The sequence below is a fragment of the Epinephelus lanceolatus genome, chromosome 16 (genome assembly GCF_041903045.1).
Source record: "Epinephelus lanceolatus isolate andai-2023 chromosome 16, ASM4190304v1, whole genome shotgun sequence".
Classification (NCBI taxonomy): domain Eukaryota; kingdom Metazoa; phylum Chordata; class Actinopteri; order Perciformes; family Serranidae; genus Epinephelus; species Epinephelus lanceolatus.
This window is the reverse complement of record NC_135749.1, coordinates 31,570,399-31,582,779: the sequence shown is the minus strand read 5'-3', so window position 1 is coordinate 31,582,779 and position 12,381 is coordinate 31,570,399. Positions and strand designations below refer to the sequence as shown.

Below are 12,381 nucleotides of genomic sequence, written 5' to 3'. Positions count from 1 at the left end.
GTAAACTGTTTTTGGAACTGTGTGTGGTAAGTTTTTAATTATTTTAGGAATAAATAACTTGGGCAATATGTGGTGTCAAGTAACTTTAGTTGACAGCTCTGATTTAGGCAAAATGAATATAAATAACACAGAAAATAAAGCACTTAAACTTTGACTTGACTGTTTGCATCCTGTGTCAGACCAATTGTAGATGTAAGTTTCTTTAAACTTTGACCACGATCTCTCCCTGACATTGATTAACCAGGTAGTGACATGGTAGTCTGACCTACCTAAACTCAACCAAACCATAAAAATCTGAAATTACTCACAACTGCTTTTGCGACATCATATTCGTCATTTTCGACAAAGGACATTTCAGTTGATAAGAAAACAACTTCTCATTAAAAAACAAACAAACAAAAAAAAAAAACAACGACTTATGATCCCAAAGATCAGTTGATGAACAATTCCATATTCTCTCTCAAATGCTCTGTGGCTTTAGTGAAACTGTACACCTGAGTTACTATAGTGCATAAAAACTCTCCTGAACTGCTTTAGGCCTCTTCCAAATCCCTAATTAACATTCAGGTTTTTGACGTCTGTGTATAAGTACAGTCATGACAATAATATGACTGTCATTCAGCGTTGGCAAAGCAAACAGTCATTTATAATTAATTATGTACAATTAGCAGGATATCCCTAATTATAGGTTTCCCTTTTGGTTTTGAAAGAGTGGAGAGGCACAGAGACATGCATCTACGGAAGCGTATTGCATTCACTTGACAAATAAAAAAAGCCCTGTTTTTCTGAGTAATTTTTTCTGTTTTTCGGAGTAATTTATTTATTTTTCTGTGTTTTGGTGTAATTTTTCCCTGTTTTTCTGTGTAATATTTTCTGTTTGTCTGAGTAATATTTTCTGTTTTTTGTGGTATTTTTTTTCTGTTTTTTGTGGTAATTTCTTTCCCTGTTTTTCGTGGTAATTTTTTTCCTGAACGAGGAGAGATACTTCAAAATCTCGCGAGAAGCTCCCACCTGGCACCTGCAAGTGACCCCTGCATCCATGGTGACTCCTGCTGCTGGATGTATTTTGCATCCGTGCTCCTGCTCCTAAAATACGGGATCAATAAGGGCAAGGCACGTAATTAGTTACACACAGGGTATGATAATCTAGCTATGTTTTCCACTGCATCCTTCTAATGTAGGCCTATCGCTCAATGTAACAGGTTAAGTTAGTAACAGGTTGTAACAACGTTAGCTGACAAACGTGTATGGGCATGATTCAGTTGTCAGGTAACGTTAAGCTAACAGTTTTTTTCCATCATGCTGGCCATTGTTACGCATCACAAATTAACCGCCTTTCTTTCAATATATTGGCTTGGCACAAGTAGAACAAGCTAGAGAAACCAGTGGTTTCACTAGAGAGGGGGTTATGCTAACGAGCCATTCGTCACAACTTTGTTTAACTTACATGCTATAGTACACGCAAACACTATAGAAATGTAACGTGAGAATATTAACATAGAAGTACTTTAACATGAGCACGTCAACATAACCAGAACATCCTAGATCTTGCTTGTGTTGTACGTCGCTTTGGATAAAAGCGTCTGCTAAGTGAAATATTGCCAGTAGACTAGTCATTATATTGACGCATCATGACAAGTAATTTGAGTTACTGAGATTGTTGTGGTTTGTCATTTAATACATGCATGCACCTGATACACAGAGAGGAAAGATCCTGCATGAAACGTGCGTGCACATAAAATTATTTAAAATTTGAAAGTTTTTGCACCTGCTTACTGGTAAAGTACAATGAGCTACTCTATATGTTGCAAAGCCCCAATCTGGATTTTATTTTCAATTTAAATAGTAATAGTAATAACAATAATAAAGCCCACTCTATGTGCTGCAGAGTTTAGTCTTCTGTAATATTTGAGTAATGTTATTGTTTATGAATAACCAGTGAAAGCTTTCATGCAGATGGACATTACACAAACCTGTTCTTGTGGTGATTTGAACGAGCACATTCAAATATCTAATGACAGGTCGACTTTCAAATGAGTATACATACTGTATAGATAGGGTATTTATAGGTCAACTGTTTATGCTTTCATATAATTTGACAATATGACACTATTGGGCTTTAGAGTTTTAAACATGTTAATTGTTGGTGCAACAAATATTTATCTGCCTTTTTCCAACATTTTTGCAGGGCCAGCAATGGCTACATCCTCAAACCCCCCCTTCCGACAAGATGATGGTCTGTGGATATTTCTTCAGAACAGAGGTGTTCCTGAGGAGAATATTCAGAAAATGCAGCAGGATCATGTACGTTAACATACAATTGTTCCTGCAGTACTATATTATTTTTTTTTAATTATTTTCTCAACTATATTTTTATATTTCACTGAATTTCAATGTATTACACATGTACCTTTACATTTTAGACTATCATATGTAGTGCCAGCGGTTCAAATATTTTCATTTGTCATCCCCTCCAACAATGCATCCTGAAATATGGAGAGACATCACTGTTATACAAATATATTAATAAATACACAACCTATCCCCTGCTTTATGTGAAGTACTCTATACCATCGAAGTAAGACTTAATTCATCAAATTGGTATGAGAATAAGCTTTTTTGCAAGTATGGTAATGTGCAACAAATGAATGAAATTTGATGACTTATGAACTTATGAACTCATGATCATACAGATGATGTATATGGTATAAGAACAGTTAGAACAACACGTTCAATAAATATCATGCTAAAATATGATATTGAGTATATCGAGTTGAAATGATAGTAAATGCCATCTGACTCCATTTGAAAACAACTGCATGACTGTAAACAGGATTAAGTAGGCTTTCAAGTTACTGTTGATGTATTTGGTTGTCCTGAAATTGAGAAGTAAGTAGTCTTGGAGATAATATATATTTTAAGATGTGTCATGTCTAATGTATACTTTTTGTATTTCTTGCAGATTGACAGCTCGGTAATTGGAGACATAGATGATGCCACTATGGCTGCTTACATTCCAGCCCATGGTGACAGGATTGCCACAAGGCGTTTCTGTTTGGAAAAACAGAGAAGAGGCGGAGATGATACAAAAAGACAGTCCTTATTTGAAAAACTTAAAAAAAAAATGGGCACAATGAGCAACAAAGGTATTGATCAAGGTTTTGAGGGGGAAAATCCAGTGCAGCCAACAAAGATGCATCTAAAAACTAATAAGAGAGCCTGTAAGATGACTAGAAAAATAGAATTAGGGTGGATACATGACAACAAACAAGTCAGAAAACGCAGTGGTGGAGGAACCAGAGTTCTTGATATTAACAAGAAAGCCACTAAAAGCGAGATTCTGTCACATGCTAAAAAATTGTTTTTCCCTAATGAAATGTCAATGAAGGGAAAGTGGGAAGAGTTCAGTCACGACATAGTTGACTTTCAGGAAGCATGTGTTGATGAGGATGTTAGCGTGGGAGACCTCTACGAAACACACAAATTGGGGTTGTTAAGATTTTATTTGTTCACAAACACCCTGACCAGTGAAAATGAAACAGAGGAAGGAGCTGATATACAGACAGATGAGCAACATGAAAACACAGCAGAGCCTGGACAAGAGAAACACACAATGGAAGAGGTCGAGCAGCTGACACAGAAAAGACAAAACAGTCAACATCAAATGTACATAGTGGAAGGTGATGAGCAAAGCACTGCCACAATGTCAGCTGTTGTCTCTATTGATCTTACATCTTTGTGTGATACATCAGAGGTCATTATTGGTCCTTTGCCAGGTGGGCCGTTTTTAGGTGATCTCGATGATACACTCATACATGAGCCAATCCTTGCAATAGAAGAACAAATGAACATCCCCACCTACACCTCAACTCCTACTGATGCTGAGACAGCCTCTGCTAGACCACCAAGTCCTGCCAGTGAACTTTTGTATGTGACTGTGAAACTTCACAGAGTGACACTCTTGGATGAACTGATTGCCCAATTCAAGGATGATGCAATGATGAGCTACTCTGTGAAATACAGCTTCATCGATGAAATGGGGGCAGATGCTGATGGTGTGTCCCGGGATGTGTACGCCGCCTTCTGGACAGAATTTCTAGACTGTGCTGCAGAGGGTGCAGATGTGAGGGTGCCATCATTATCCCCAAAATGGCAAAAGGAGGAATGGAAGTCTGTTGGCAGGATATTGGCCAAGGGACTGAAGGACCATGGGTATTTTCCATTTCGGCTGGCACAAGCCTTTACAGCAGCAGTCGTCTTTGGTGAACACTCTGTTTCACCTGATTTACTGGTTGACTCGCTGATGTTGTATCTTAGTCAGTCTGAACGTGATCTCTTGTCCACTGCTTTGCTAGAGGCTGTTGTCGGCAATGATGAGGAAGAGCTTCTTGATCTGATGGATCGCATGGGAGTAAGAACAGTACCATCACAGGATAACTTGAGAGCCGTGCTTGTCCAGGTGGCTCACAAGCAAATAATCCAGCACCCAAAATATGCACTGGATAATATTGCAGAAGTTGCAGGACCGACACTCAGGAAGTTTTTCCCCAGTGTACAGGATATGAAGAAGATGTATGAGGATCTTAAACCAACAACACGAAAGGTGTTAAAGATGATAACAGCTTTTCCAGCTACTTCAGCAGACAACCAAAGTTTGCGATTTTTCCATCAGTACATTAGGGGACTGGATGAAATTGGCCTCCGGAAGGTGATGAGATTTCTAACTGGGTCTGATGTCATCTGTGTAAAAGAAATTCAAGTCACATTCACCTCTTTGGAAGGGCTAGCACGGCGGCCAATTGCACACACTTGTGGCCCAACTTTGGAGCTACCATCAACTTACAACAGCTATCCTGAGCTTCGAGCTGAAATGGAGGCGATACTGCCCTGCAACTCTTATGCAATGGACATTGCATAAGAGTGCCTAAATGACCTATGAACACATACACACCTTTCTCTTCCCCATCAGTGCCAGCTATTTAGGTTTAGACTGTGTGTAAATGTGGGATAGAACATGCAAGGAGAATATGCGATTAGCTCAGGAGCTGTATGATGAGTGCAGAATGTTTTTATTTTATTTTATTAAATTTCAAGATTTTGGTTTTATGATATCAAGAAACAATTTATATTTTACTTTGATCTAACCCTCCTGTTGTCCTCGGGTTAGGAAGGAAGGAAGAAGAAGGAAGGATGGAGGAAAGAAGGGAGGGATGGTGGGAGGCAGGAAGGAAGGAAGGAAGGAAGGACAGAGGGGAAGAAAGGAGGAAGGAAGGAAAGAAAGAAAGAAAGAAAGAAAGAAAGAAAGAAAGAAAGGAGGGATGGAGCGAGGAAAGGAGAGGGGGAGGGAGGAAGGAAAGAAAGAAAGAAGGGATGGAGGAAGGAAAGAAAGAAAGGAGGGATAAAAGAAGGAACATTCAAAGCAGATTGGATCAATTTGACCTGGGAGGGAGGACAATACATACAAAGGTTATGACACTTTTTGTTATCAGAGCATTTATGGAGAATATGTGATTAGCTCAGGGGCTGTGTGATAAGCAGAATGTTTTTTTTCTTAAATTTCAGTATTTTCTTTTTATCATACCAAGAAACAATTTACTTTGATTTAAGACAATTTTTGTTATCATTCTAGAATGAGAATGTTCAGACATTAAACTAAATACTTTCATGAAGTTAAATTTTCACTGTTAAATTCTAATAGAATTGGAACCTCTACCTCATGTCAGATGTTAATACTGACCGTGTTTGTTAATCTGCTCTTAACAGTAGAAGGTACTTTGAGGTGTTTTTTGTACAACTAAAATCACAGGTTGCTGTCTTGTTTTGTACAGCTGTCTTCAAACAAATTGTGTCTACTGTTGATTCATGTCGTTCAGTAGTCCTGCTCTAGTGAGACATGATCTGTTTCCAACCAGAATCTTAAAATTGGAGTTCCTGTTTGTTATGGGGTGCTTGTATTGTGAAAGGTTAAAGTTATCAAATGTGTGTAAACTGAAGAAAAAAGGAAGCATGCTTTAATTAAAGATAAATATATGCTTCATTTGTTGAAAGTTTAATGACAACTGCACTTCACCATAAATTTATAGAGTGACATTTCATCCAGCTACATAAGCAAAGCTGATCTGACCTGTTTCCATGTTTGAGAGTTGACATAATCACCAACTAATTTTAGATAAAACATATTCCTACATCTTATTACCAAATTTTGTTACATGTAATTGTTTGGATGCAATTGAGACAGTAAATTGAGGAACAAAAACAGGAAAGTATATTTCCTAAATGCTTAATTAAACAACTAAATATCAAAAGAGAAAAACCTTTAACTTCTCATTGTTAACAGGAATTCTGTCTGTAAAAGAGCTATATTTCAAAGTCAGCATACACACCATTGAGGACAAGATAGTATAACGTGTTTGATTTATAATTGATATGGCTGTCCAGTCTTTTTTGTAGGCTGTCCTTTTTACAATGCACCCAAGACTTTCCATTTTTCACAACATGTAATGTGATGTGATATTTCAGAAAGAGAACATACAAAGCCCAAAGGGGATATGTCCATTAGTAAAGAGTTCAGTAATTCACAGTTTAAACACAACATGAAATTCATGGTCCATAATATTTTCTACCCAGTCATTTGATCCAGTAGAGCACGTCGTGATCATTATATTTGAGCTCATATGTAAGCACGTAAGAACATGTAAAGCTCAATGGCTTCCTCTGGAGAGGTGGGTGGATGAAGATTGTTTTCTGCCATGGCAAGGCAGCAAATGTCAAACACTGTGTTATCACAGGGATATGGTCCTCTCTGACGGCATTCCTCTCTGCAGGCTTGAACCTTTTGTTGGGATACCTCTTTGAGGTACTCTCTGGCACCAAATAGTTGGGGTAAGTTGTACATCATCACTGGGCGCCCACCTGGAGACACAGCATTTCTGCATGGGCGAATTCTGTGAGTGTTCCAAAGGTGAACAATGTCCTGCAGTTCTCTCTAAATATAAAAAAAAAATAGAAAGTGAGAAAATCAGTTCACACATTTGCAATACCAACTGCAGTAGCTATATATTATGATGCATTAAACTAGCCAATAATATAGTTCAAATCATCTCAGTCTTAAACATCTGCAATAGTAAACTGTAAAATGCAACCTTAGATACATAGTAAAACACTGACAGGGAACATTTTACTGCATTTTATACTTTTCATTAGCCTGGCTTCACCAGACAAATCCACAAATGTGAATTGTCTTGCCAGTTCAAATGAATATGAGAGCTGGCAGACAGTCTGGTTTACCAGGCTAACTTTTCATACTTTAAGTACTTTGAATATATACACTGCTGATAATACTGTCCTTTTACTTCATATAACCTACTTTGAGTGGAAATCACAGTGTGGTATTAGTACCACAATTAACCCATTACACAGGGTGGTAGCTACTTTGGTAAAATACTTTTGGTGAAGTAAAACCTCTTAATACTTCAACCATTAAACAGGTGTCAATGGTATTATTCTGACACATTAACTGCGGTTAAGTCAACCGCTCCAACATTTCAAGTGCACCCGTATTGCAGTAAATACACGGATACGGCTGGTAAAGTCAGCGCTAGTATACTACAGCGTGTATAAACTTCTGGTTTTCAAAATAAAATGTGAAAGGCAATAAAGAGACAGACGTGTCAAAATGATCCAATGCTGATTTTGAGCCATTATGTCACATGACCCTGGAAGCTATTGAGCTAAAATGCATTTTTTTCATTATAAATTAACGTTTTGACACGTATCTTTTTATGCCTTTCACATTCTATTTTGAAAACCGGACGTTTGTACACGCCTAGTATACTTAAACTGACTTTCTCAGCCGTATCCGAGTAAAGGCTACAGTACGGGCGCACTTGAAATGTTGGGAAGGCTGGCTTGAACACACAAAAACAAGAGACGGCTGGCTTGACCGCAGTTATTGCACTATGGGGGAAAAACACCAGAAATGTATTGCAACTTTGAGGTATACATAATAGCCTAGGTACTATATAAAGCAATGAGGATACATTACCTCTATTATTTCAAGACAAGTGAATTGTATGAGACTTTTGTCCAGGAAGTCACCAGAAAAGTAGTCAGAGTCTTTTAAATCTTGAAACACGTTCATCCAGAACTGTGCATGTTGCTTCCTTAAAAATCCCCACCAGTTCTCTATCCTCTGGTTATGATTGCTTGAGCCATACAGATAACATCTGTTTGAAAATCCGTCCATATGATCATGCTGCATGAACATCTGCATCTGCTCCATGTAACAGTTCTCCGTCCCTAGGTCAGATCGAATTCGGGTAGCAGTTCCATTCCTTGATGACACCTCATCAGTAAAGTATCCAGCGATTATCTTGGGATCACTGTTTGTAGAGTATGCATGTAGCCATATCACCATCCGTGAAAACCCGTCTATTGCACCATTGATGCAGATCCCGTAAGATTTGAGTTTATCATACGAGTCTACGTGCCACAAAAAGTTTGGGCCTGGATTCTGATACATACGCCGCCGAAGGCGATTCCGGCGCCTCAGCTGCAATCCCCGTGGATCCAATATTTTCATCAGTCTCCTGATTGTCTCTTGAGTCACCACGTAGCCAGCCTGAATGCATTTCAGATGCATCATCTTGTATCCATGGAGCTTGCCATATGTGTCCAACTGATTCTGGAGAAACACTGCAATGTCCAGCAGATCTGAATGGGCTTTTCGTCTGAACAACCTTAAAGTCTTAAGGTGCCTGCGTAAAGTCGACAAACTAATGATAACACCATCTATATGACTTAAAGACAAGAGTATCTCCCAGTGTCTCAAACCCAAAACAAAGTAAAACTGGATTAAACTAAACAAGCGGGTCATGTTTGCGTCCATTATGTCAAGCTCTCAAGAAAGGAATGAAAGCGTCTGTTGTTCTATTGCTCTCTTAACTCAGAAAAAAATACTCAGAAAAACAGAAAAAAAATTACCACGAAAAACAGAAAAAATTACCACAAAAAACAGAAAAAATTACCACGGAAAACAGAAAAAATTACCACGAAAAACAGAAAAAAAATTACCACGAAAAACAGAAAAAAATTACCACGAAAAAGAGAAAAAAAAATTACCACGAAAAACAGAAAAAGAAAAAAAATTACTCTGAAAAACAGAAAAAATTACTCAATAAAACAGATTTTTTTTTATTTGTCAAGTGAATGCAATACGCTTCCGTATTCTGATGCCTCTTTCAGTCGAGTTATTATCTTTAAGCTCAACTTTTTTTTCAAAGAAAGACACATACAAGTTTCTGTGCTGAACGATACCAGTCTGTTTCTCAGCAGGATTTTTTTGTGAAAGAAGACAGACCTAAACAGTTTTTGCAAATATGAAAAAATGACTTTTCAAAGATATCTAAACAAACTTTGCACAGAGATACTGCTTTTTAGCTTTGAATTATTGCAACCCATTCGATGGAATAAATGTTGGCCTAGTAAACTATGGTACTATGATATTTAGCTTAACTTGTAGCTTTAAACTTGGTTTCTGGTTTCACAAACAGGGTTTGGATTAAGCCAGGAGGAGACCTTAATGTGGACTAGTTAAATGATTACATTTAAGTGGCTTTCATGAATCATGAATTTGGCTTAGTTACTCTGTGGAGTCCCAGAGTAAGGTAAGAAAGACTGAATGAGAACACCTGGGTTAAGCCTCATTATCTTAATGCACATGCTGTTGGTCTCATGGTGCTCATAAAAAACCCAAAATTGAATAGAAAACACCATGACTGGTGTGAATCTTGAAACCAAGCAATGGCAGAGGCAAAAATAATTTCAAGAATAGGAAAAAACACAAGTGAAACAAATTGTGTCAAACAATTCAGTAACTGAAAGTAAAAACCATACTGCTGCTACTGAGCAAAAGAAAAGTGATTGGGCTGCAGTTTGCAGTGAGTTCAATGAAAATGAAAATGTAACCACAAGGAAAGTACAACAACTTCAGGTGAGACATCCTCATAATTATCAGTATCTCATAGTTCTTATTTTTAATATTGCTTATATTTAGTGATATGTGCCTTTATAGACCGAAGTGCTGTAATGTGAAAGCATAACCATCAAAGCCATTCAGTGAATTAGTCCTTTCAACAAGTACTCGTCTGGCTGGCCTCTGTATTGCATGTTGGTCTTCATTTAGATATTACAAGTAGTCTATGCTCTCTCAAAAACATGGTTAAGCAGAAGTTAAACCTGCTTCCTTGGAGGATTAATTTAAGCTTCAGTTTAGTCCTAGAGTAGCTCTGATCCTCCCTTTTACACCTGGGCTTAGTTTAATCCAGAACAGGCTGAATCTACAACTCTTTTAAGATATGTTTGTGCAAGTCCCTTTATGTTAAGAGACTCTGGCAATAGACTTAAGCCTCATCTGTGAAACTGGCCCTTTATTTTTCATCAGTGGTGGTTACCTGTGGGTAGGACATGTTTTGGCCCACTGTTTTGGTGGCACTGTCCCAGCAGGAAACACTGCAATGTGTCGGTTAAAAAAAAACACCCATGTTTTTTTCTGGCACAATCCCAGCAGGAAATAAGAAAATGCGGTGATGTGTCAGCTAAAACCTGCTTTTGATGGCACAATCCCAGCAGGAACACAGCAAATTCTCAGTAAAAAACAAACATGTGACGTGGTCTGTCAAGTGACCTGGCCTAGCAGGTATGTGAAGGTGTGTCTCTGTATTGTATTTTGTCTTATGAAGAGCACGTAGCTTGAATTAATATGGGAGCATAGTCGAATGTGCGGACTTTTTTTCATTTCAGCCATTTTTCATGACATTTTTCGTGGTTGTAAAGTTACAGTTCACATAATCTGATTTGCTGACCTGCTGTGGTTGCAGGGTTGTCCCTGCATTCCTGCTATGGTTGATGAAGCACATGACATCTCTGAAATAACTTGGCAGGATTACTTTAATTTTTTAGTTGTTAGGAAACAACAATCTGACACCTCAAGTTACAAAGCAACAACTCACTGATACATAATTTCCAACCACTGTAGCTTCTCTCCAGACCATGACCTCCTTAATAACAATGAAAAATGTCCTCAAGGCATTTTTAGTTGATAAGGTTTTGAACATTTTTAATCACAATACAAAGAGTACAATATGAAATGAAGTGGGAACATTTAAATAGAGCATTTATGCTACGAGTTAATCCCAAGTGATGGCATTTCCGGGAATACACATCCAAACTATCACTATTTCCCGGGAAAAAATTGGTAAACAGAAAAAACTACTTGCATATGAGGCATAAACTAAATAGGCTGTTAAAAAAATATACTTATCAATACAGAAACACTTAAGTTCTTAACATAAGTCCCTTATGTTTCTGCAAGGATGCAATTCTCTGAGTTGGCAGGGAGGCAAAACTCAGCTGCATAACGATAAGTTCCTTTTAGCCCATCAAATTCATCTAATGTAGGCTAGGTTAATTAGCCACCTGACAAACACTGAGCACTGCGGCTCTCTCCAAGGTGTGTGTGTGTGTGTGTATGTGTGTGTGTGTGTGTGTGTGTGTGTGTGTTTGAGAGAGAGAGATCTACGGACGGGGGTGGAGGTGGAAGGTGGACTATTGCACACAAGCTTTGTGTAAGTTATTAATAACTTACTCCAAGCGCTGCTTTGTCAAACTCCCCCCAGCCTGTGATTTTTTCTAGTAAGCATATCCAAACCCTCCTTGGGTCTTATGACTTTGGTCCTGTGGGTTGTGACTCAACAATAAAATAAATGGCGTTCTTCATAATTACTAATACCTCTAAATAATACACTAAAGCCTTCAGGTTTGGAATCCTTAGGTCTATGCGTATTTCTCCTTGTTGCATTAAGTGTTGAAATATGTGTTTTGACTGGAGCTGAGATTTCCTTGAAAAAAGTCAATTTGCAGGGATTTCCAGGATAGTGTGCCTCTGCTTCTGACAGAAAATGTCTCATCTTCGAGAACAATATTAATCCCTAGTTTACACTTCTGCTGTTCTGTTCTGATTTGTCTTGTACTACATTTATGTGACTATTGTCCTTTTGCTTTTACTTTTGCTATTACTTTTTTCATCCATTCATTGTATTGACTTGATATCAGACTGCTTAGAATACAGACACATACACACAACTGCAGCAACAAATCAACACAACACACACAAATAACATAACCTTGCTGTTTGTTCCTGTGACAAATTTCTTTAACCGTCCTATATTCACTGTTCTTGTCATCCTTGTGTTGTTCTACGTGTGATTTGGCTTTTGTTTTGCAATAAAAATAATATATACATGTATATAAAAAGAAATATTGCTTTAGATCCACCCATATGGCTCACATCAATCTATGTTAATTGACATCTATTTGTTTGTA

General features: G+C 37.8%; 2 protein-coding genes across 2 annotated transcripts; one reads left to right on the top strand and one right to left on the bottom strand.

Annotated features, from left to right (window-relative positions):
• The first annotated feature begins 1,929 nt into the window (after window positions 1-1,929).
• LOC117263136 (uncharacterized) lies at window positions 1,930-5,260 on the top strand. Its single transcript, XM_033636302.2, has 2 exons — window positions 1,930-2,304; window positions 2,963-5,260. Exons 1-2 carry the CDS (start codon window positions 2,104-2,106, stop codon window positions 4,916-4,918), a joined length of 2,157 nt encoding a protein of 718 aa, XP_033492193.2. The 5' UTR covers window positions 1,930-2,103; the 3' UTR covers window positions 4,919-5,260.
• A 613-nt stretch (window positions 5,261-5,873) lies between these two features.
• LOC144467387 (uncharacterized) lies at window positions 5,874-8,996 on the bottom strand. Its single transcript, XM_078175892.1, has 2 exons — window positions 8,045-8,996; window positions 5,874-6,985 (listed from the first exon to the last, which is right to left on the bottom strand). The coding sequence occupies exons 1-2, from the start codon at window positions 8,885-8,887 to the stop codon at window positions 6,671-6,673; spliced, it is 1,158 nt and encodes a 385-aa protein (XP_078032018.1). The 5' UTR covers window positions 8,888-8,996; the 3' UTR covers window positions 5,874-6,670.
• Between the last annotated feature and the right edge of the window lie 3,385 nt (window positions 8,997-12,381).

What these genes read in the sequence shown, in the direction of transcription:
- LOC117263136 (XM_033636302.2), top strand. Translation starts at nt 2,104, where the DNA reads ATGACACTATTGGGCTTTAGAGTTTTAAACATGTTAATTGTTGGTGCA. An exon ending in AGAAAATGCAGCAGGATCAT is followed by an intron (nt 2,305 to 2,962) that starts GTACGTTAACAT and finishes TATTTCTTGCAG; the next exon opens with ATTGACAGCTCGGTAATTGG.
- LOC144467387 (XM_078175892.1), bottom strand. Translation starts at nt 8,887, where the DNA reads ATGGACGCAAACATGACCCGCTTGTTTAGTTTAATCCAGTTTTACTTT. An exon ending in CTTGTCTTGAAATAATAGAG is followed by an intron (nt 6,986 to 8,044) that starts GTAATGTATCCT and finishes TTTTATATTTAG; the next exon opens with AGAGAACTGCAGGACATTGT.